The sequence below is a fragment of the Microtus pennsylvanicus genome, chromosome 11, assembly GCF_037038515.1.
Source record: "Microtus pennsylvanicus isolate mMicPen1 chromosome 11, mMicPen1.hap1, whole genome shotgun sequence".
Classification (NCBI taxonomy): Eukaryota; Metazoa; Chordata; class Mammalia; order Rodentia; family Cricetidae; genus Microtus; species Microtus pennsylvanicus.
Window position 1 is genome coordinate 85,276,576 of NC_134589.1, and position 24,058 is coordinate 85,300,633.

General features: G+C 40.9%; 1 protein-coding gene across 2 annotated transcripts; it reads left to right on the forward strand.

Moving 5' to 3' along the window:
- Positions 1 to 1,554: 1,554 nt before the first annotated feature.
- Spdl1 (spindle apparatus coiled-coil protein 1) lies at positions 1,555 to 24,058 on the forward strand. Of its 2 annotated transcripts, none has more exons than XM_075941337.1 (12): positions 1,555 to 1,721; positions 3,154 to 3,328; positions 8,956 to 9,132; positions 10,950 to 11,147; positions 11,689 to 11,838; positions 11,921 to 12,019; positions 12,102 to 12,212; positions 13,358 to 13,498; positions 14,747 to 14,856; positions 15,332 to 15,519; positions 20,221 to 20,560; positions 23,245 to 24,058. In XM_075941337.1, exons 2-12 carry the CDS (start codon positions 3,173 to 3,175, stop codon positions 23,390 to 23,392), a joined length of 1,818 nt encoding a protein of 605 aa, XP_075797452.1. In that variant the 5' UTR covers positions 1,555 to 1,721; positions 3,154 to 3,172; the 3' UTR covers positions 23,393 to 24,058. The 2 variants fall into 2 exon arrangements, with proteins under 2 accessions (XP_075797452.1, XP_075797453.1); XM_075941338.1 differs by having other exon boundaries at positions 1,629 to 1,721; positions 3,157 to 3,328; positions 23,245 to 23,530.

Below are 24,058 nucleotides of genomic sequence, written 5' to 3' on the forward strand. Positions count from 1 at the left end.
CCCCAGTTGATGGGAATACCAGAATACTAAAAGAAACTAACCCCAGTGTATTTGCTTGTTTTTTTTTCTCTTTTGGCTCTTTGACTCTTTGGGGGCCCACCACCCAGATTCCAAATAAATACACACAGAGGTTTATTCTTTCTTATGCGTGCCTGGCCTTAGCTTGGCTTGTTTCTAGCCAGCTTTTCTTAAATTATCCCGTCTACCTTTCGCCTGTGGGCTTTTACATTTCTCTATTTCTGTATTTTTTTCTTCCTTATTCTGTGTCTAGCTGTGTAGCCGGCCCCTTCTTTTCTGGCTCTTTGATCTCCTCCTCCCAGATTTCTCTTTCTGGCTTTTTTTTTTTTCCTCTCTGCCTGCCAGCCCACCTGTCCTTTCTCCTGCTTTGTTTTTTTGGCGGTTCAACTCTTCATCAGACCAACCAGGTGTTTCAGACAGGTAAAGAAACACAGTTTTACAGAGTTAAACAGATGCTACATGAAAGAATGTAACACATATTTGCATCATTAAACCAATGTTTCCCAGCAGAAACAAATGTAACACATTTTAAAACTAATATTCTACAACATTCCAGAGCTTGGAAGGCAGAGGCAAGTGGATCATCTGTGAGTTCAAGACCAGCCTGGTGTGCAGAGTGTGTTCCAGGACAGCCAGAGGTACAGGAAGATCCTTTCTCAAAAAATCACCATCATCATAGTAGTAATAGAAACTGGACAGTGAAAAAACCTTCCTTGGAAATTTTGTTATATACATAAAAACGAAATAGGGCTGTGGTTGACTGGAGTCAAGGAAGTTTTGATTAGATTTTGCAATGAGTCATGTCGGCACCTTCATCTACTGATGGGGAGAATTCAGCACTGTGAAACATGACGAGAAAGGAGACAGAAACAAGTCCTTAGATACACAAGACATGATGCCATGTACCAGGTACTTGAATTCTCCAGATTTCCAAGAGCTTAAACTTTTTTTTTTTTAAAAAAAGAACAAGCATATTTACAAGACATTTCTATTTAAATACGCATGCGCCTCAGCTGTCCTGCAGAACAGCTGGCGTTCGTTTGAACAGCAGCTCTATGACTTTGACAGGTCACATTTCTTTGAGGGAGGCTTCGGTTTCCTCTGTGCAAACCGAAGGATGCCGTGGACTTGGCAAGGTGGTCTGCGGGCCTAACTGGGGGTTCCGTGTGGAATGTGGCACTGTCCCGGCACCGGGGAGACAAAACGCCTGAGCTACAGCAGATGACAGCACGCAGGCCAGGGTGGGGTTGACAGGGCCGCCGGGCCACAAGGTGGTGTCAGCCCCACACTGACCAGCGACACTGCCTCTACAATGGCGTTGTTACAGACGACAACAAACAAATAAAATCCAGAAACACAGTTCACGTAAAGCAGATACACTGCAATAAAACGGGAAAACTAATGGGCAGGAGAGCCTAGGTCGCGGGCCGGTCGCCTGCAACTGCGCAGTCGCTGCAAGTCCGTCCTCTTGTTTGTCTCGGAGGCGCGGATTGGACGAGACATCTCGTGAGAAATGCAAGATCTCGCGGGAAAAGTATTCAAAAAATCCCGGCACTTAGTTAGCTCTGGTTCAGCTGAATAAACAGGACGGCTTTTTTCTTTTTTTTTTTTGTGCTGAGGCGGATGTACCGACACGAATCCGGGCGCCCGGTGCTTTCTGGACAAGCCTCTGGTTGCGGCAGCTGGGAAGCGTGAGCTGGGAGGTAAGGGCGAGCGGCGGGAGGGGGGAACCGGGCGTTCGCCAGCGGAACGCCTGCTATCCCGGAACCTGAGTTCTCAGAAGCCGCCGTCCGGGCCGGTGTAGTTTTCGGTCGGACCGGCTAGCTGCCTGCTCGGCTGCCGATAAAGAAGGGTGCTGGGTGGGCTTCATGAATTCGGTGACCTTGAGTCTGAGATCTTTAGTACCGGTTACACCTAGCCAGTGATGTAGCCCGAATTAACATGCTGCAAAATGTAACAAACGCACAATGGGTTCTCACTGTAGCGTCTCATTTTGTTTTACAATGATTCTAGTGTGCAATGGTAACATTTTGAATGTATCGGGTTAAATGTTTTCCAGCGTGCTTAGTTTTGAAGTTGTGGCCCACAGAAAGTTTAAAACCCCATTTGGCTCACATGGTATTTCTGTTGATGCCCAGTCAGCATTCATGTGTTATCTATCAGCTGTGATGCATCTAGTTAGAGGCTTTTTATTATTCCGATAGATAAAAAATGTTTACAAACCTTACTTTGTGCAGTGGGTCAGTGGTGGAAGTGGGCTTAGAACTTAGGTAGCGCGTCCACAGACCTTCCCGTTACTTTAATGACTTACGCAGGTTGTGTTTTTGAGAGGTTGGACAGAAAAGTGGTTAGAACATCAGGCTTTGGAGCTCCGCTTTGATTTCTGTGTCGTTTACCCACAACCTTGTGTCACCTACCATTCTCCCTCAAATCTATTCTAGTCATACTTTCAGCCCACTTCTACCAGAACAGCCCTTGGGCCAGTGATCTGCATATTTGAAATCCAGTGGGCAGTTTCCAAGTTCTCACCTACTTTGACTTAGCACCATTTGCCATGATTGTTCATTCCCACATCCTGAAGGAATTTTGATTATTAACTTCCAGAACATTGTATACCCTTGACTTCGCATATACTTCAAGGATCATACCTGAGAGTGCCCTGTGGTCTTCTTTCATAACAGAATTTAGTTCTGGGTCTTGTGAAAAATTATGCTTATCTTCTAATGAAACGAAATCTTTTTTAAAAAAAATAATAAAAGCAATCTTGCTGGGTGGTGATAGCCCACAACTTTAATCCCAGCGCTGGGGAGGCTGAGGCAGGAGGATCTCTGTGAGTTTGAGGCCATCCTGGTCTACAGAGTGAGTTCCAGGACAGCCAGCGCTATACGAAAAGAAAAACTCTGTCTCACCCCTTCCCCCAATCATATTGACTTTGTCATCACAATTTTTGTAGCATTCAGTCATTTCTCAATACCCACTGTGCTATTGTTGATTAGAGGTATTAGCTTACAAGTCAGGAATAGGATCTAAAAACCCTTTCATTTTATATGACAGTAGTGTTAGCTGTATGTGTTTCTTCTCTCGCTCTGATATCACTACATTTAGTTCCAAGTTCAGTAAATTTTCTCTTTACAGCAGACTGAAAACAGAAAGCATGGAGAGAGAGATCACAGATCTTCGAAGCAAACTCAAAGAGTGTGAAAAGGAGCGACTGAAAGCTGCACAGTATGGCTTACAGCTCTTGGAGAGGCAAACTGAATTGCAGAATCAATTGGATAAATGTCATGAAGAAATGATGACCGTTACTGAGGTAGGATCCTGCACACCTGTTAACAAGGATGTACATGGGGACTACAAACTTGTTTTGTCTAACAACTATTTATTCTTTTTTGAAGACCTAAGTCTTCCCCACCCTAGCATAGTTGAGAAAGAAAATGAACTAAGTGAATTTCCAGGCTTCTTTCCAACAGTGTGCTCTGAGTTTGAGAAGTCAAATAATGCTTTCTCTTTTTGTGTTGCATTTGCTGCCAGGTTTTGTTTAGTCTACACGTGACTTCACTTCTTTTCTGGTTCTAAACATCTAGATGCTCCATGGCATCGCGCCAAGCCTTTAGTTCTGCCTGAAGGCTAAATTAGTGCATTCAGGTACCTGCCATTAACGGACATCTCAAGCTTGACGCAAGAAGAACAACTCGTTCCTTGTCTGCTAACTGAATAGTCTCTTGCTTTAGTAAATGGATTGGCATTCATCCAGTTGCTTGAGCCTGAAGTCAGGAAGGCCCACATTTTATCCATCAACAAATCTAAGGACTCATTTAGTTAGGGTTTCTATTGCTGTGATAAAGCATTATGATCGAAAACAACTTGGGGAGAAAAGGGTTGATTTCATCTTACAACTCATAGTCCATCATCCAGAGAAGTCAGGGCAGGAGCCTAGAGTAGGAACTGGCGCAGAGGCCATGGAGGAGGACTACTCAGTGGCTTGGTCAGCCTGTTTTCTGGTACTATCTGAGACCACATGCCTGGAGTGGCACGGCCCACAGTGACATGAGCCCTCTGATATTAATTATTAATCAAGAAAATCCCTCACAGACTTACCTACAGGTCAATCCTATGGAGGCATTTTTTTCAGCTAAGATCCCCAATCCCCTTTTTCCAGATATGTCTAGGTTTGTGTTCAATTGACTTAAAAGAAAAAAAAAAACTAGCATAGCCAAAGCATCTGCCTGGGATGCTGCTGCTCTACCCAGCCCACGGCCATCTGTCCACTGACCTACTGCTGCAGCCTTCTAACGGGTGCCACCATCCACATTACCATCATACCATTCATGTTGCACACATCCAAGTGGTCATGATATCGTTTCTTTCCTTCTGGAAAACTTATGGGGCTTTCTGATACGTTGTCAATAGAATCTGAGCTCTTTGCTTGGGTATAGACTTCTGTGCATTGGCCTCTGCCTGACTCATCACCCCTTTTCAAACCACTTTGCTTCAGTCTTTCCTATACTGATTTTATACTAGTTGTTCTTTCCTGTGGAGTGACTCATCCCCATGCTTCTTGATTCCATGCTCAGCCTTAGACTTTCAGTTAAATGTCATGTCAGCAGAGCTAACACTGACTGTGTAGTATAAAGTCCAAACTTGCTCTTAAGTCTCTGGAGTGCTGATTGTCTCCAGAGATGCAAACTGCAAGAGAGGAAACTTTGTCTACTCTTATTCTCTGATAAATATTTTTAGAATGACTAAGTCAGTTTAATACTAAATGCTTGGTATTTTAAATTTGAATCTCAGAAGTTTAAATATTACAGGTAAAAAAAAAATCAATAATGGCAGTTGTCATTTTTCCAAGTACTGCTGTTCTTGATAATCACTTAGTGCCAAATTATAAGACAAAGATTGCAGACCTCAGAGTAGAAATAAAGTCAAGTTGCACAACTGTTTTAAAAATACCTCACCAAACTTAGATTTCCTTTAAAAATAAAAGAATTCGGGAGAGGAGCAATATAAATAATTCCAGCCATTTTTTTCTTAATTTAATTGAATTTTATTTATCTTATTTTTGTTTCATTTTAATGTTTTGAAGTTTTTATACAATATATTTTGATCATGTTCTTTATCCATTCCCCAACTCTTCCCAGATCTTCTCCACCTGCACACCCAACTTCATGTTTTTTCTCTCTCTTTAAAAAACAAACACCACCTACCATGGAGTTCAGTTTGTGTTGGCTGACTACTCCTGGGGATGTATGGGTCATGTCCTAGAATGTGACTGATGTACCTATTGTCGCTCCACTGCAGAAACTGATTTTCCCTCTTCAGCAGCTGTCAGTTGCATATATAGCTTCCTGGTTCGGGGTAGGACTCTGTGACCTCCTCCCTTCCTCTGTGGTGGAATTTTGTCTGCCTGGAATTTATAAAGGTCTTGTACGCACTCTCACAGTCTCTGGGAGTTCCTATGTGAGTTCATCTGCCCTACTGCATCTGAAAAATGAAGTCACCTACTACCTCTGGCTCTTCAAGGCTTTCTGCCCCTTCTTCCAAATGGATCTCTGAACCTTGAGGAGAGGGGTGTGATATAAGATATCCCATTTAGGGCTGAACATTCCAAAGTCTCTTGTTCCCTGTGTTAATTCCCATTTACTGTAAGAACTTCACTGATGAGTGTTGATGATATCTTGAACTATGGGTTTTGCAGTAGGTGATTAAGCATTGTTACATTGCTGTGTTCATTTAGCAGAATAGTAATTGTAGGTTTTCTCTAGGGCCTATGACCAATCTAGCCTCAGGCTCTTGGCCTCATTGACAGTGTCAGGTATGGATTTCATCTTGTAGAAGGGAATGGGAGGGCTCAAATCTAAGTAAAAAGACTGGTGATTATTCCCCTAACATTCAAGCCACTATTGAACCCATAGGCCTAAGTTGTAAGCAGGTCATTAAATTGTGGCTCACACGGTGTGTAGCTGGGTGAGACTGTTATTACTTTTCTCCTCTGGTGTTGTATGTAGCACTTTTCAACTCCAGTAGGATGAAACTTCTAGTCGAACACCAGCTAGATTTCTCCATGTCGGGTCTTATGACAAGTTGTGGAGGGTAATCAGTAGCACTGGTAATAATACCCTATAATTGTTGAGGAGCCCATTGGCCAACAGCACAAAAACATGTAACCCATTCCTGATGTTCGGTTTTACTTGGTAGTGTATGATGTCTGATTTGGGTATTGCACCTGCCCCCAGTTACATGGTAACACCAATTAAACTCCTTTCATGGATGTATGCATTTCAGGACGTGTTTACAGTCATTTCTTTCAAACGTGTTGTCTCTTACCATAATCTCTTCTCTACCCTACCTTGTCTTATTTTTTTCCAAAAGTCATTTAGAAGGAATTATAATACCTTTTTTAAACCTTAGCATGTTTTCAATCTTTGATTATTTTGTAAATGGCTTTTAGCAAACAACACTTTGAAAGTAATAGTTTATTCAGTATTTTTCTTTTTTTACCCATTCTGCTGTTTTTTTCAAGGCATTATATAAGGAAGAGCATTTGGTTATCCAACAGTAATGCTTACTGGTAGCATCTGAGTGCCAGTGAAGCGTCCCTGTTTTGTCTTTCTTTGAATAGGGCTTGATAGACCATCATGCTGTGGGGTTTTTATCCTTCTTGATAGTGAACTGAAGCAATTGCTATACCTCCAGCCTGGACATTAACATTCTTCCCCCTACTGTAGTTGTACGTTGAACAGTACAGTTATCCATAAATAATACATGGAAAATTCCATATATAATTTATAAAGCTACAGTGATTGTGTCCTGTTGGGGACACGAATCACTGTCCAGGAGACATGAAGTAGATGATGCTCCTGTAACACTATGTCATTGTGCCTTACACTGGCCACACTTCGCCTTGTCACATGGCTACTATACTGTTTAACATCATAAGAACAGTTAGATTTTGAGAATAAAATCACACATATCTTTTAATTGCTCTTTTTTTTTTTTTTGGATTTTTCGAGACAGGGTTTCTCCGTAGCTTTTTGGTTCCTGTCCTGGAACTAGCTCTTGTAGACCAGGCTGGCCTCGAACTCACAGAGATCCGCCTGCCTCTTCCTCCTGAGTGCTGGGATTAAAGGCATGTACAACCACTGCCCGGCTTTAATTGTTCTTTTTATTATTGTTTATATCATTAATTTCCCACTGTGTCAAATTTAAAATTAAATTTTGTCAGGATAAAGACTATAGATAGTGGGAGGTGCGTGGTATTTGTAGGGTTTGGTACTCTTTAGGATCCAGGCATCAGGCTGGGGTTCTGGAACAAACTCAGGCAGCTAAGATGCAAATGACATCTGAAGCTGTACTGGAGTTTGGATGTCTGGCACGATGATTGTTGGACATGTGTCCCTTATATTCTGTGCATCACAGCATCTGGCATCCAAGAGCGTTTCCTGATGCTGCTTTGGAACTCTGTTCATACATCTTTCCCTTAGAAAGGGTCCTCTTCAAAGTTCTCCCCTGTTCCACTGTGCAGCATCCGTTGCCATCTGGACATTATACACTGCCCCTCATCTCTTAGTCATGGTGATTCACGCTCTCATAAAACATCCCATCCGATAGATAATGCCATAGTGGTAAATCTACTCAGTTGTTGGTAAAATAAGTGTTATATTAGTCAGAATTATGGCGCGCACTTGAGAAGAACTCTTAGCCTCATGGAGTCTGTGTGTTGGACACTTTGATTTAGGAGTGTGGTGAGTGCACACTTGTAGAAGGCACAAACATGAGAGGTTTTCTTTGAGTCACTTTAGTCATCATAGCTCTGCGGGATTCTTTGCATAATATTAAGTAGAATTGAATGTCTCCTTGGTCCTCTGTATAGTGTTTGGCAGGATCTAGTTCTAAAAAAAAAAAAAAAAGCCTCCTCTTAGCCTGCCCTTGTGGATTCTACACTAATCTTGAGGTTAGTGCCGTGTTTTATCTGTTAATGGGTTTGTGACCTGGCACGTTTGCATGGGATGGACAGTTGTTGGGAGGATGGCTGAGTGTCTCTGTGAGGTGCTACCAAATGTCCCTTTACTTTTTCTTGTTGTCTCTCAAGTGGATTTTAAATTTTGGAAAGACTCTGATACTGTGCTATATTAAAGGTAACTTTCCTAATAATCAGTAATTTCCTTGTTTTTGATCAGCTTGAGATAAGACTTGCTTGCTACCTTGATAGTTGATGTTTAGCCAGGGGCAAGACTTTTTTAGGAAAGCCTTATCACTCATCAGTGTGAGGGTTCATTGCACGTGGAATCCGGAGAATGCTCCCTCCGTTACCACCTCCACTGCTGGCTTTCAGGGCACCAGAGACCACAGATGGGAAAGCAGAAGTTGGTCATTTGCCGGGGCCAGGACTTTCCTTCTTCCAGCTTGAGTGTTTTGAGGCCACTGCAGTCTCCAAATACACCTTTTGGGGTTCATTAAGACTGATTAGCAGCAGGGTTGGGCTCCTGGCTCATTTGCTGAAATACTTACCTGAGCATAGTTTTCAGAACCCATACTGAAAAAGCCCATATGATGATGCACACTGATGACTTCCCAGTGCAGGAGAGGCAGAGAGATAGGTGGGTCTCTGGGGCGCAGTTAGTTGGCAATTCCACCTGGCCTACTTGACAGGCAGGTTCTAGGTCAGTGAGTGACTCTGTCCCAAAAATAAGATTGCCTGAGGAACAACATCTGAGGTTGTTGCCTGGACTACACTTACACGCATACACGCGTGCTTTTCCACATGAAAATGCATGTAACCCCGCCCCCAACCCAAGACAGTAAAAACTGATTAACTACAGTATTCCCAATTTGACAAGTGGTTGTTATTTGGATAGCAAATAATGGTTGTGAACCAGCTTAAGATGCTAACTAATATCTAATGATTAAAATTTTGTATGCATCTAAATGTGTTTTCAGGGTTACAACCAGGAGAAGTATGCCCTTCAAAGAGAAGTTGAGCTCAAGAATCGGATGTTAGAAAGTTTGAGCTGTGAATGTGAAGCTGTGAAACAACAACAGAAAACGCAGCTGGAGCAGCTAGAAATGCAGCTAAGCAGAAGCCACAGGCAGGAAGTGAATGACCTGAAAAATAAGGTTTGGATCTGTGTTTCAGAGCAAAAATATCCTGTGTTTGTATGGCTCTTTAAGTACTGGGTGGGGGTGGGGGAGGGCAGAGGAGTTGCTTAAATACTAATGGCCAAAAATAAGTTTTCCCTATCTTAATGATCAAGTGGAAACACTGAGAAATAAGCTATCAAAGGAATTTATATACATACTAGCCTGCTAATGACATGAAATTGCTAATTATTTAAATTTGGTATCTGAATATTTGTATTCGTAATATTGGTGACCAATAAGGCCTCCTTATTGGCTGTGTGTTCACCTTGTAAGATAAGTGACTAGTTCTGTAGCCATCCCTGCCGTTAGTCATATGCACTACTCTGCACACAAACCGGTGCTGTCTTGTGAGTTACTGTGCTTCAGAGGTGAAACTTCATATGTGTTTATGGAAGGAAAAATGTGGACGATCCAGCTCTCAAAAGGACTGTGAAGGAGGTAACCTTATCTCCATTATGACAGACAACGATGCCAGTGGCTAGGTGAACTGAAGAGATTGAACAAAATAAGAACTAGAAATCGTTAGCCACTATTTGAACTGAAGCTGATGACAGTAAAGCCCGGTACTGAGTTCGTGCCCGTGGTCTAGTGATTCCTTATATCCTGGCTCCATTGTAAACACAGAGTGAGCAGCTGTGCAGTGAACACCCGTTCACTCTCAGAACCCCAGCTGCCCTGGGCCTTCAGTTTGCCGCTAAGAAATCCCGGGCTCTGCTTATGCTTCTCTTCAGATGGAGCTTGTACCCTGATTTTCTTTTCCAGATCCTACTCTATGAAAAATTTTAAAGATTTTTTATGCCCTATTTTCTCAGAAGTCTGTCTGTTTTTCAATTTTTAATATTTTGTATAATGTCTTTTAATATTCTCCATGTCTGTTTCCACCTATAATTTTTCATTAAACTACAATATATTTTGAATAATGGTATCAGCAAAATCATATCTAAGTAAGTACGCTTTTGTGTAATACAGAATCATCTTGCCTGTGGCTCTGACAACTAGTAATCCTATTTGTAGCTAATCCGATTTGAGATGTGGATAACTGGAAAAGATATATTCTTATTTTTCATTCCTCCATGGATTTAGCAGTAGCCCTAATTTCCTAAGTAGATATGATAGAGGAAATATTTAGGACTAAGGAAAGCAAAGATAATAATCAAAATGGCCTTTTTATAGAAGAAAGAGAAAATTTTTACAAAAATGGTATTGCCAACAGTCTCAAATCATTTGTTTTAAAATTCTCAAGGTTTGCTCATTATCTTTTTCTTATTTCTCACATTTAATCTGTTGTTGAATCCCAAGAAGTTGATCTATAAAATCTCACGGTAGCTCTTGTCCCTGTAGTCCAGACCATCATCACTGTACTGTGGTCTTCTAACCAGGTTACCCGCTTGAATCATTGTTACCCAGGCCTCTTCAGGGCTCGGGAGGAGGCATACCTGTCATTATATACAGCTGCCTTGTGGTTAGCTATACCACCTTCAGTTGCTTCTAAGAAAACCAGGTCTACTTGGATGACTAGTGCAGGTTATGCCTGAATTTGTAGAACAATATAGGTCTTTGTTTAAAAGACACCTGGCAGGTGAAAGATGTATAGCTTGCAACCCAAGACTCTGTGTTCAGTTCCCAGCACTGTGGGTGGGGCTGTCACTTAGATCCAGTGAGTTTCTGTAGAGGGGAATCTGGAAAATCAGGTATAAACTCTAAATACAGCTTCAGGAAGGAAAGTTCAAAGAAAGCTCAAGGACCCTTGAGTTCAGAGGTTGTGACTCTTTCTTTCTCTTTTCCTGGTTTAGTTAGAGAAACTGAAAGTGGAATTAGATGAAGCGAGGTTAAGTGAGAAGCAGCTGAAGCAGAAGCTGGACCACCAGGAGGAAGTTCTCGCCCACAAATCGGAAGAGCTCCGGCTAATGTCTGAGCAGCGCATGCTCAATAGCATGTCTTCAGAGGTGCTGGCTCTTCAGATTGAGCTAACTGAGATGGAAGGTGTGAAGGTAATTTATATCTCAGGTGTTTTCCATTTCTCATTAGAATAGTTCTGCGTGTTCTTGTAGTTGTTCTTAAGAACAGTTTGAGGACTGAGCTAGTTGTTTACCGTAACCAAAAAGCACTCTGCAGAGTTTTCATGTGGATTAATTCATTCATAAAATAGTTTTCTATTTTAATGACTACTTAAGGCATATTTTATATTATGGAAACTCTGGAGTCATTTATAGGCTTTTATTTTGACACTAGTTGAGTCATAAAAGCCCGATATACAATGTTAGCACAGTGGAAATTAAAATGCTTGTCACTATAGATTTTTCATTTCAATTGTGGATAATTAAAACAAAATTCAAAGGAAAAGGAGACAGTTTCCAAGGTATTTTCATTGGCTCTCTGCTAAAAAAAATCATTAACTAAAAACATTTTAAAATATACTTGGCAACCTCTGGATGGCTTTGTTTTAATGTGAGGTGGGAAGTAATAGAGTGAATGGACCAACTGTGTGTAAGAGATTAGTCAAGAGAACCCTTGTTGTGTTCCTTTCGGTAGACTGCTCTCCAAGAAGAGGTGAACGAGCTGCAGTACAAACAAGAACAACTAGAATGTGCCAATGCTTCCTTAATGCACCGGGTAGACCGGCTTCAAGAAGAAAAGGAGGAGCGAGAGAAGGAAGTGGTGTCGTATTATAATGCCTTAGAGGTATGGTGAGGGTGTTGTCATACGCACAGTTGTTAGTGCCCTCTTGCTGCCCTCTGCTAGCGAAACTCTCTTTTCCATCTAGAAAGCTCGCGTAGAAAATCAAGATCTTCAGGTGCAGTTGAGTCACGCACTTCAGCAAGCCTTGGATCCCAATAGTAAAGGCAACTCCCTGTTTGCAGAGGTACTTGCAAGTGTTCTCATGACCAAATTGGCGAAACCGGCATTTCATTTACTACAAAAACAAGCACGTTAATGTCTTCCAGGTGGATGATCGAAGGGTGGCTATGGAGCGCCAGCTCAACTCGATGAAAGTCAAATACCAGTCACTGAAGAAGCACAATGCATTCACCAGAGAGCAGATGAACAAAATGAAGGTATGGATTCATTGCCAGTAAAGGCTTTAATCTGCGTTGTCTTAGCAGATATATACAGGAAACTGACGTCCTTCAGAAAGTATACTTATGTGATTGTTTGTAGAATTGCGTGATTCTTTATTTTATATTAGAAAGCACCTCGGGAAGGCAGCTGCAAATTGCTTTAGTGGTTCCTCACTGACACCAGGTAGACAGTCTTCTTGTCCAATTGGAATGAGAAAAAGGTGTTTTTTTTTTTAAAATTTTTTGTGCATAGCATGTTCCTGAGCATAACGCCGTTTCCTACTTCATCTAGACTTAGCTCTCTGCTACGTCTCACACAAAGGCTTCTTTTTTATTGACATCTGTACTGCTCATGGCCTCTTATCTCTGCAGCTCAGTAAGCCAAGTTGGGCCGTCTGCATCTGCATCGTAAGGTTCTTTTGTCTTTGTTTCCTCATTCTTATTAAGTGAGAGGTCACAGAGGTGCTCAGAGCAGTGAGGAGGCCACAATCCTGGCTGTTCCAGTCCTTTGGATCTGACCCATCCTCCCACGAGCCCGAGGCTGCTAAGGTAGTAATAGATTGCTAGAAAGGCTCCCTCATTTTCCTCCCTAAGTGTTTTACCAAAGAAATAAGGAACTTCAGTAATTAAACGTGGGAGTTACATGAGCTCCTTGAGGTGGGTAATAGTTTTCATGTGTAAATGGGAAGGTGATAGCCATTCCTGCCTCTTAGAGTTGTTCTGGACTAACATGGAGTAAACACTTACCCGTCCTTGTAGTTAATTTCTGTGAGTAACTTAACAATTTCCTCACTTATTTATAAATTTTAGAACCCCCCCATAGACCCATAGTCTTAATTCAAGTGATGAGTAGCAGGCGATGTTTGGCCTGGCTCAGGTACCGTCTAAATGGCGTGTAGTTCCGTGTCCATTTCACAGCACATAAATAGTTAATGTTAAAGACTTCAGATACCATAAAAGTAGTCAAAATAGTACTTGAAAGATATCCACAACAAAATGTTTGATGCAAATGTTTTCAGATTATGAGATGAAAAAGAATTATTTACTTTCTGGGTTGAATTCAAATCAGTGAAGCACAAAACAGGAATTATTCAGAAATATGCTTACCAGGATTTTGATTTTGGGGGTGATTGTTTTTCTAGTTACAAATCTCCACATTGCTGAGGATGCGGGGGTCTCAAGCTGAGTTGGAGCAGCAGGAACGGTTGTTTGCCATGTTGGAACAGAAGAATGGTGAAATAAAACACCTCTTAAGTGAAATTAAAAATCTGGAGAAATTTAAGGTAAATGTAGCATCTTTTCAAAAAATATAGCCAAAGTTTGAATTGAATGTCTCTATATTTTTAGCTTCTGTAGTTTATTATGCAATTAACCTCCAGTTTCGGTACCAGTTTACCCAATATGTATTTTTTTGAACTCACGGCAGTCTAACCTCCGTCTTATATATAGAATGTGAAGTCAGTCCTGGCATCATTTGTTAAATTCGGCCCCAGTGAGATGCCAGGTTTAATACATAACAAGTTTCTATTTGTGCGTGAATCTTTCGACAGTATCTGTGTATTGGTTGACCTTTGTTTGTTTGAGTTACAGAGGTTTTGGAATATATGATTTTTATTTTTAGACTTTAGTTCCCCTAATTTTTCATCATAGTGTTTTGGTTGCTTTTACATGTTTGCTTTTCTCTTATCTGATGCACACATGCACACACACCAGAAAGAACTATTTGGTGTTGTTTTGTAAGATTATATTACACTTATAAATTTTCAGATTTTTTTAATTACCTTAGGGAGCATTAGTGTCCTTTCATTAAGCTTCTAATGAAAGATTTGAGTTTATATAAGTAGCAGATTTTATAAATGTTAATGATCCCTTAAGTATTCTGTATTGTGGTCATTAGTTTATCATTAAATATTAACTTTTACTTTCATCTCTTAGAAAACTGTTGAAAAGGTAGCAATTTTGTTAAATGTATAGTGTATTATGGGGCGGTGGTGTGCCTACATTAGCTGAGCACTGTACTTTGAAAAGTACATTTACAGTCAGGAAAAGTTGGGTTTTTGCAGTCTCTAAAATTGTTTGCTAAATTTTAAACAAATTTACGCCCTGCCTCAGAGAAATAGAAAGAATTTCCTTCAGTATTGGGGATGGGGGAGTACCAAAGGTAACACCAAGGGTTTTCTCTCCATGTTTTCCACTTTATAACTTTTCTCTGAAGTCCAGAATTGAACCAGAAATCATTGCTTCTTCCATTCTAAAAGCTAGGAGGGGGAACTGTGGGGATGGTGTGGTTGAGAGCCTTAGTTTTGTAATTAAACATGTGTTATTTTATGCCTGTGTCACATTGATCTATTTTGCTTATTTGAAAAGAGAACTACTTAGTCTTCCAACTCCAGAAGACAGGTGAGTTAAGAGTGTGGTTCTTAGCTTGATGACTGTAAATTAGTCAGTTTCTACTTAGTGATGGTTGCTGCTGTTACAGCAAACCTAGTGTGTTGTCTGCTCTGTGTAATAAGAGTTTCTGTTTTCGGTAGACCTTATATGAAAGTATGGAATCTAAGCCTTCCACATCAGCCAGCCCTTGTTCTCTAGAAGACAGCACCTACTATGCAGATTTACTTCAACTAAAGCTTGATAAGTTAAAGTAAGTGTTTGGAATCGTGAATAAAAGATGAAGGGTTTGCTTGCTTATAAGAGTATTACTGACTCATTTTTTTATTTGTTTTTAATTGTCAAAAAAAATCTTCAGAGGAATGTCAATAAAAATATCCTTGTGTAGCATGAGTTTATATAAAATATGCATTTCTTTTGTGTTTAGCATTCAGATTGGTAAGTGAAAAGAACTCTTATATTCTCCATCAAAATTCAAGAATAAATTTCATGTAATTTAAAACTTGAATATATGCATGTGTGCGTTTTGGAAAAAATATTTTCTCCTTCTGTTTTTTTTTTAAAGAATCCATGAAATTCTTGGGGAGGGGCATTGCATTGTTAAGACTTTGTTTCTTTTATTGCTAAAATCTCAGAGAAATGCCTTTATAATACACGAGATTTATTCTACCATGCTTGCACTGTGTGTTATTTTAATATTCTTTAATCATTCTTTTCTGTTACTGTAGCAAAGAAAACGAAAGCACAAAAGGCGAGCTATCCATACAGAGAATGAAGGCTCTGTTTGAGAGCCAGCGGGCCCTGGATATTGAGCGGAAACTGTTTGCGAATGAAAGACACCTGCAGCTCTCAGAAAGTGAAAACATAAAACTGAGAGCCAAGTTAGATGAATTAAAGCTGAAGTACGAACCTGAAGGTGTGCTGCGTAGGCTTTCGCCTTTCAAATCATTACTAGCTCTGAGAGACTAAGATGTTTTGTAGCTTTTTACCAATGTCATTATAAACTGAACTGCGACCCTGTGTCTGGAGTAAAGGTTAGCTGTCAGGTGTGTAAGGAAATTACAACTGGTTGCATGAATATAACAGTGTTCTCTCTCAGGATATCTGGGTTCATACTGAACAGCAAGAACTTGAGTTTCTCCGCTTGAAGATTATAGCATCTTATGGTGTCCGAGAGAGCTTTGAAATTATTTTGAGAAAGGGTCTCACTCTGCAACCCAGGCTGGTGTCACACTCCCGACCTTTACTCTGCTTCCTGAGTGGGGTCATAGATGCATATGACCAGCACAGGTCAGAGTTTCATCTTGTCGAAGCCTCTGATACTGGGTGCTAGACTAGCTAAGTTTGTTTATAGTAGAACTAAGGAAGACTCCTCCCTCCTTCCCTCCTTCCCCCTCCCCGCCCCCATGAATCTCTGGAGGAGCATTCCAGGACTGATGAAGCACTGTACATGTTAGGATTCAGGCTCTTTCGTTCTGGTCTGCTGCCATTCCATTGACCCTGTGTCCTCGGGACCCATCACCAGAAAGGCAAAGAAGATGTAGTTTTGATCTCAAGGGCTGTCTATGTTTCCAACTCCATATGGAAAGTTCTATTTGTTTTTCTTCTGACACATAGTAGTTGGACACATTTTTAGGTACAAGGTGGTGCTGTCATTCATGTGTATTGTGGAGTGATCAAGGTAATTAATGTTTATCACTTTAGTCATATCTCAGAACTACTTATGGTTTAAGTTTAGTATCTTAAACTTTTACACTTTCTTTGTTGTGAGAACTTTCAAACTTCTTCTGTCTGGAATGCCCAGTGTGTTGTTGACTGTAGTCGTCATGCCTTTAGAGCTCCCAGGTGAACGAGACCACATCGTGTCTGTCTTTTAAACAGGTATTTGTTATTGCTGTGGTTAAGCCTGCACATGTGTGTGATGTGTGCTTGGTTCTCTTCTGTCTCTGTGTAGTTCCTGGAGCTTGAACTTGTGATTTCTTTCATTGTTTCCTTTGCTGTTAACAGAAGTTTTCTTTTTAATATGATCCATTTTTTTCTTTTAATTTTTTACTTTTGCTTTTATTGCTTGTGCATTTCAAAGTCTTCTCTAAAGGTCCTCACTAGAGTAGTCCTGTAGCACTGGCTCTTTTCTCCTAGTAGTTTTAGATATTATATTTAGTGAGTAACCCATTTTTAGCTGACTTCGTTTCCTGTGAGAGATGAGGTGTTTAGTAACTAGCGTGTAGTTGCCAGTTCTCTTAGCTCTATTGATGAGAGAACTGTCCTTTCCCTGTTACGTGGATTGGTTAATTCCTCGGCTCTCTGTTCGGCTCCATTGATCAGAGTTCTCCCTATTGTTAACAGGTTTCCTTGGGGTGAGAAAAGATATTTGACGGGGCCTTAGTTTGGGGTTTCACCAAAACAAATGTTTGTATGTTTTTGTTCAGACCTGTTTTTTTTTTTCTAACATGTGATCTTCATATGCAGTAGAGAAGAGTGCATTCTACAGCTGTTGGATAGAATGTCCTATACGTTTCTCTTAGCTCCATTTGAAGTCTGGAGTGTACTTTAAACCCAGAGTGTCTGCTGATTTTTCTCTCTGGGTGATTTTCCATTGTTGTAAGTGGGCGTTGGCATCCCCAGATGTCACTGTCTCTGCTGTCTCTCTAATACTGAGAGATGTATTGATGTTTGTTTGGTGTGTTTGTGTGTGTGTGTGTGTGTGTGTGTGTGTGTGTGTGTGTGTGTGCGTGTGTGTGCGTGTGTGTGCGCGCACGTGTTACAGGCTCAGTTTGGGGCCCCTTTATCATTCTTTACTGTCCTGGTCTCATAGTTTTGATGTGAAGTGTATTTGACTTGACATAAATATCTCACTTTTCTTCCGGGCAGCAAGTGGATCGCATTTTCCACTCACTGATTTCCAGCCTCTGCATATCCTTGCAAATGAAATGAGTCTCACATCGGCAGCATCCTCTGTCCTGTCCTTGTAATCCCTTTAGCCACTCACTCTCTTTTAATTAGATAATGTACCCCATCTGCATCCAGAGTAATTACTGGTAATTAAGAACTTGGTGCTGCTCTATTTCTGGTTTTCTGGTAGGCCTTTTCTTCCTTTCTTTCTCCCCTCCAGACTTCGGTGCCAGGAGGTGTTTTTCAGTCACTATATTTGTTTTCAGTTATAATTACCACACACTTATAAAGAACTATACTGAACTAAAGTGTGACAATTTTGAATACTAAGGCAAAAAGGAAAAATACCTCCTCTTAGCTCCATTTCTCCCATTGCTTTGAGTTTTGATGTCAAAATTCAAGCCGTTTTATGTTTCCTATCCCTTAACTATTGATTATAATTGTTCCTTTGTTAGTGTTGTTTTATATCTTCCTGTTCAATGCATAGGGGGGCTATATGACTATCATGTCTGAATATTTAGATTTTCTCTGATCGTTTCAGGTTTCAAACATCAGATGCCACTCCTCCCCTCCAAAATGTATTTATTTTTATGTGTATGGGCATTTTGTCTCTGCATGTATGTCTTCACATGCCTGGTGCATGCAGAGGTCAGAAGAGGATATCAGATGCTCTGGAGCTGGTGTTAAGGACAGTTGTGAGCAACTATGTGGTTGCTGGGAATTGAACTCAGGTCCTCTGGAAGAACAGCCAGGGCTCTTGACCACTGAGCCATTCTTACTGTTACACCGGCCCAGTATCTCTTGTAAGACAGGTCTAGTCACAGTGAATTCAGCTTTTCTTAGGGAACGGTGTCCATCTTCCATTTCCAAAGATCTGTTTTGACTGGCAGCTCTTTCCCTTCGTCACTCTGAAGTCTGCTGCCAGGGGCATTGCTGCTCCTCACCACCCCCATGCTGCTCTCAGAGTGTTCTTTGTTCTTTGAGAGTTTGACTCTTTGGGTTGGGTCTGACCAAACTTTTGACCTTTCTACAGGAAGGTCGTTTCTTCCTGGGTTTATAAAGTTTTCTGTTCTTCATTTGAATAGACTTTGTACCTTTTGTCATAGTCTAGTTCTCTCTTGGTACCAGCGACGTAGCTTTTCCTTTGGATGGTGTCTCATAAACCTCGGAAGCTTTCTTTCTTCCTCCTTAGTCATTTTCTTTTTCTTGTTTTCAAAGCGCCTGTCTTCAGACTCACTAATTCTGTACTCTGATTGGTCAGTCCTGTTGTTGATATCTTATAATTAACTTTTTATTTACTATATTTTTTTACTTACATTTTTCATTTTCTGCATCTGGTTTGCGTGTTTTAAGCTCTTTGCTCCTCAAACTATTTATTCCCATACATGTCTTTAGTTCTGTCATTGGCACCTTGCTTTGCCATTTTTAAAACCCTCCTTCCTTGATTTTCCTAGTCCCCATCTCTGGATTGATGAACTAGGTGTTCGTTATTATATTCCTTGCCATCTGTGTTTTCCTGTGACTTCTATTTCATTGTTTTGGGGTGGGTTTTTGTTGTTGTCGGTGGTGGTGGTGGTGGTGGTGGTGGTGGGTTATGTTTTGCAATTCTCAGCATACCAACTTCTTATATTCCTCTTCAGCATTTAGAGGTCACCTTCAGCACAGGTTAACTGTCAGTTTTGTGATAGCTCTGTGACTTATCCACCTGGGTGGGCCCATGGACAGCCCTAAGAAGGCACCTAGGACATCTGGGAGAGCCAGTCCCACACTCAAGTCCAAGGGCCACGCGCACTGTGCCTCCAGAAGTATGGGGCCCTTACACAGTCTGGACTATTTGGCAGGGATGAAGGGCCTTGCAAGATCTGGATATTAACTCCTGTTTGCCCGTTTCTTGTTCTTTGCTGACTTGAAGTAGAACAGTCCCCTGGTAGTCTCCCTTGTGGGCCAGTGCAGGAGTGAAACTCCACATAGTGAGTCAGGATGATAGGAAAGTCAAATGTTCCCCTCTGTGAGTCTCTCAGCATAGCCCCTGAATTCTGTACAGAATGCTCTAGTGGCTTGGTGAAGGAGATCACAGTCACAGAGGCCCTTTTGTAGTTCAGTTGCTGTGTGTGTGTGTTCCAGAGTCTTTACCATCTTGCTTTTGTATTTTGGTTTCCTGAGCTCTTTGAGGTGTTTTTGAGTACATGGAAGGATAATTGATGGAAATACAGATTCTACCATCTTCTTTCACCATTCATCTTGGATTTATTTATTTATTTAATTGCATTTATTTAATTTTGAGACAGACTCTCACTATGTAGTCCTGACTATCCTGGAACTCATTGTATAGACCAGATTGATCTCTGCCTAACTTTCTTTGAGATCATCTGTGGGAACTATAGTGAGTCTCACCACTAGGGGGAGGTTGTTGACAATAGATTTTTTTATAGTTTCTAAAACTTTCTTTTTTGTGTGCTTTTTCTCTTTTGTGATTCCAATATGCTCCCCTGATTAAGAATTATCCATTATGAATTTCAAAGATCTGCCAACCCAACAAAGAACACAGGGTTGGGGGGGTCGGGGTGATTCAGAGGAGCAGTGCAAAAGAAAGGGGGGCATGCTAATCTGAAAGCAGAAGTGCGAGCAGGAGCCCCCCCCTTCTTCGCTATAGTACTTCAGACCTTGGGTTGTGTATTTGTTTTTATTAAATGGGCATGCATTTTAATAAGGTTTTTCTTCTCAGAGAAAATTGAAGTGCCTGTGCTCAAAAAGAGGCGTGAGGTGCTGCCATTGGATGTAACCGCCCCAGAAGAGACACCTGCTGCCAGTGCCATCGGGGAAGTTTCTAGACTGCCGCTTCAGAGAGAGGAGAAAGAGTCCTGCCTCAATAGCTTAAGTGGTAGCACTGTGCAGATAGTACCGCCGGCCTCTTCGGCCATTCAGCCAGCTAGCCTCTCTCCTCACAAGAGTCCGCCTCAGGAGACGCAGCCAAAGACGGAGAAGAAATGTGTAAAGCTCATGGACGGTCCAGGCAGTGCTGAGGCCTTACGTGAACAGAGTGGGAACACCCCCAGCTCCCCCAGGTCAGTGTGTCCTTCTGCCTGTCCGCCAGCAGCCTTCTCCATCTTTCCTCTCTCACTGACTGTGCCGTGCTGCTCTGTCTGTTTTCCTGGCCGTGTGTGCGCTGTAAGACTGCATTTGATCTGTCTTCCTTTGGTTCTTAGAGCATCAGGAAGACTAAGGTGACTGCAGGAGCGAAGGGCAATGGATGGCAGTGACGCTAGGCAGTTACACTTCCTTAGTCCATGAAAACAGCACAGCACAGCACACCTGAGGGTTTTGCTGAATGGAGGAAATGCGCTGTTGTTTTTCTCTCAGTTCAGGAGTAGCCATGAAAGAAAAACTTTCTCAAAGGACCTTTCAGTAGTCTAAGGCATTTAGACTTAAATTTTTGGTAAGGCCAGGTAAAAGTTTTTATGGTTTTTGATATCTATACTAAGCTTCAGAAATAGGCTTTGATGCTTGCTTGATATTTTTAAATATCAAAGCTAATTAATTTTATTGTTTATTCCCAAACTTCAAAGCTTGCAGTTTCTGTGTAATTGGGTTTGTGATGGAAAGAGAAAGTGTCAGGTGGCACATGAAGGAGCCAGCGTTCGAAGGGCTCTGTCTTTCGAGAAAGCAAAGCTGATAGAGACAGACAGTAAAAGAGTTAATGTCGCGTTGGCAGCCGAAGGTCCAGATCTGTACAGCAGGATGACGTGCAGGACAGTAGCTGTTGTGGAACTGGCCTAGATGTCCAGCAGCACAGGCATGGGTGAAGGATGCGTGGTTTATACACAGCGGAACTCTGTCAGCCATGGAGGCAGCAAAGCCGCATAATCCGGAGGAAGAGGAATGCAAACGGAGACAAGCATGCTAAGCTGATTAGGCCAATCTGAGTTATAGTGCATGTTTCTCTTATTTGTGGCTCCCAGACTTTTTTTTTTAATGTTTATTTTATTTATGTATTATGTATACAATATTCTGTCTGTGTATATGCCTGCAGGCCGGAAGAGGGCACCAGACCTCTTTACAGATGGTTGTGAGCCACCATGTGGTTGCCGGGAATTGAACTCAGGACCTTTGGAAGAGCAGGCAATGCTCTTAACCACTGAGCCATCTCTCCAGCCCCCCCCCCCAGACTTTATATGTACATAAAACATGCATGTGACATGAAAATAGAAGCAAAATCATCTTTAGGGACTAATGGGAGGAAGGGATAGGCTAGAGCACATGTACCCACACACTTGTACAAAAGTTTTAAAAAGCGATTAAAGAAGATGAAGGAGCCAAATAGTTTTAAGGAGATGGATGGTGTCTACATGCATGCTGTGTGAAGTATTTAAAATAATGCCCTTACACATTTAAAAATTGAGCTTGTTGGTGAGCATCTTCTCCATGAGATGAGCTAGGGCTACATTAATTAGAGTAGGTGCAGAATTAGACATTTAACTGAGATAGCAAGACAGCACACCCCATACCACAGAATTTCCTGGTACGCTTCCTATGATTGTAAGTTCTCAGGGCTAATGAGGCATTCACCAAGAAAAAACATCAGCTGCTACTGTTGTATTATTCTGTTGAATTTCTTAAAATAATGTTTAAATCTATATTGCACAAGAAGTAAACACTTGGTGTTCGAGCACATACACCTTATCCCCAGCGGTTCTGGAAGGGGTTGGGCTGCTCCCTGTCGTGTGTGAAGTCCATGGGTGACAGTTTGTCTCTAGCTGGTTTCTAGATGGCCACTGCATCTTGCTGTCTGTTGTCCTTGTTACTTTTTCTGCTCTTTCTTGCTGGAGAAACATTACATAATGCATGTCACTAATGGACTCAAATTTCTCATTGGAAAATTTTTGTCTGCTTAAACACACACACACATAAGAAAATGTCACAGAGTGTTTGTTTTTTAGTGTGTAAGTCCATCTACTAACTTAAAACACTTCCAACCATATGTATTGCAGGTTTAACCTAGACTCACAGTCACAGAAAAGATGGCCTTGTCGAAAACTGAAGTTCTGTACTTTCGTTATTCACTTAATGAATGTTCTTCCATCTTTTGTTTGTTTTGTTTTGTTTTCGAGACAAGGTTTCTCTGTCCTGGAACTCACTCTGTAGACCAGGCTGACCTAGAACTTACAGAGTTCTGCTTGCCTCTGCTTCCCGAGTGCTGGGATTAAAGGTGTGTACCACCATGCCTGGCAAAAATTTTCATTTAAACATCTCCTGTGCTATTCATTTACTGCTTGCCTGATGGAAACTCTATTTGAAGGGTTTTTGTTGTTGTTGTTTGGTTGCTTGCTTTTCTGTTTTCTTGTCTGAGGCAGCCATCTACTTGGGTAGCTTGGGTTTCATGTTATTTTGTCTTGTGTTCATTAACCTTTTGTATGTGGTGTCAATCTTAAAATGCTGCTTCAGCATTTTGAATTTTGTACTTGGTGTTCTTATGATGTGTATCTCATTTTACCTAATACTTTAACTCAGGCATTGTTTGGCCTTTTTTTCAGATTTAAGGATATTTATTAAACATTTAAAAAAATTAAGCCTACAAACATTAAACATTCTTTTTAAAGTGAGTTATTTAGTATTCATAATGGAGTCTACTGTAATTTTTGCCCTGTGTACATAAGATAGTGCGCCCCTTTTTGGAGGCCGATGTTACTAGGCATTTACTTCTTTTTCTTGACCATACTTGAATTCAGAATATATGCTTTAATGCTTGTAGGTTATCTGCGGAATCAAAGCGTTCAACAGAGGTGAAAGAAAGGAAAGAAACTACAAGCAAATTGGAAAAAGGAGCTTGTAAGAAATCACACACCATCATGTATGTGTCCTCAAAGTCAACCCCAGAGATGCAGTGCCCACAGCAGTAGGAGGCTGTTGCTCTGCGAGGCTTGCTGAAGATCGCGCCTGTGCACAGGATACCCTTGTGGGACATTTGCATTCACCAGTGCTAAGACCTCTGTGACCAAAAACTCAGCTATCCTGTGATTCTAACCCTTCACAGACCTGTGAGTCACAGTGAACAAAACATTACCGGAGGAAATGCTTTTATTTAAACCTGTTTGCTGCACTGGACCGGATTTTGAAAGTTATGTGATAAATAATGTTCCTTAAGAACTGAAAATTGGACAGTACAACATAGAAGGTATTAATTATGTTTTTCTATATACAGTTTCATAAATAAATAAAATTGTATTTTCCTTGTCTTGTAAAAATAGTGAATATAGCTTGAAAATGCATATTATTGCAAAATATTTTAAAGGGTTAAAGCACCTATATTCATATATATAATTTAAATTTTCATGACTCAAACTAAATAATAATTTTGAAACTTAAAATTGCAGTAATTTCTCCCATTTGTATTTTCTTAATTCTATATAAACAAGAATGTTAATGAAAGAGAATGAGAAGAAAAATGAGCGTCAAGGATTCTTATTTACTGGTAACTTAATTGTACATATATTTTTGCTTATCTGTTATGTAACATATATAACTACATGTACAAACACATATAGCAAAATATACTGGATTCTAGT

Excerpts from the sequence above, each read along its gene's own strand:
- Spdl1 (XM_075941337.1), top strand. The coding sequence starts at position 3,173 with ATGGAGAGAGAGATCACAGATCTTCGAAGCAAACTCAAAGAGTGTGAA. Across the intron at positions 12,020-12,101 it reads GCAACTCCCTGTTTGCAGAG|GTGGATGATCGAAGGGTGGC; the intron begins GTACTTGCAAGT and ends AATGTCTTCCAG. Across the intron at positions 15,520-20,220 it reads GCTGAAGTACGAACCTGAAG|AGAAAATTGAAGTGCCTGTG; the intron begins GTGTGCTGCGTA and ends TTTTCTTCTCAG.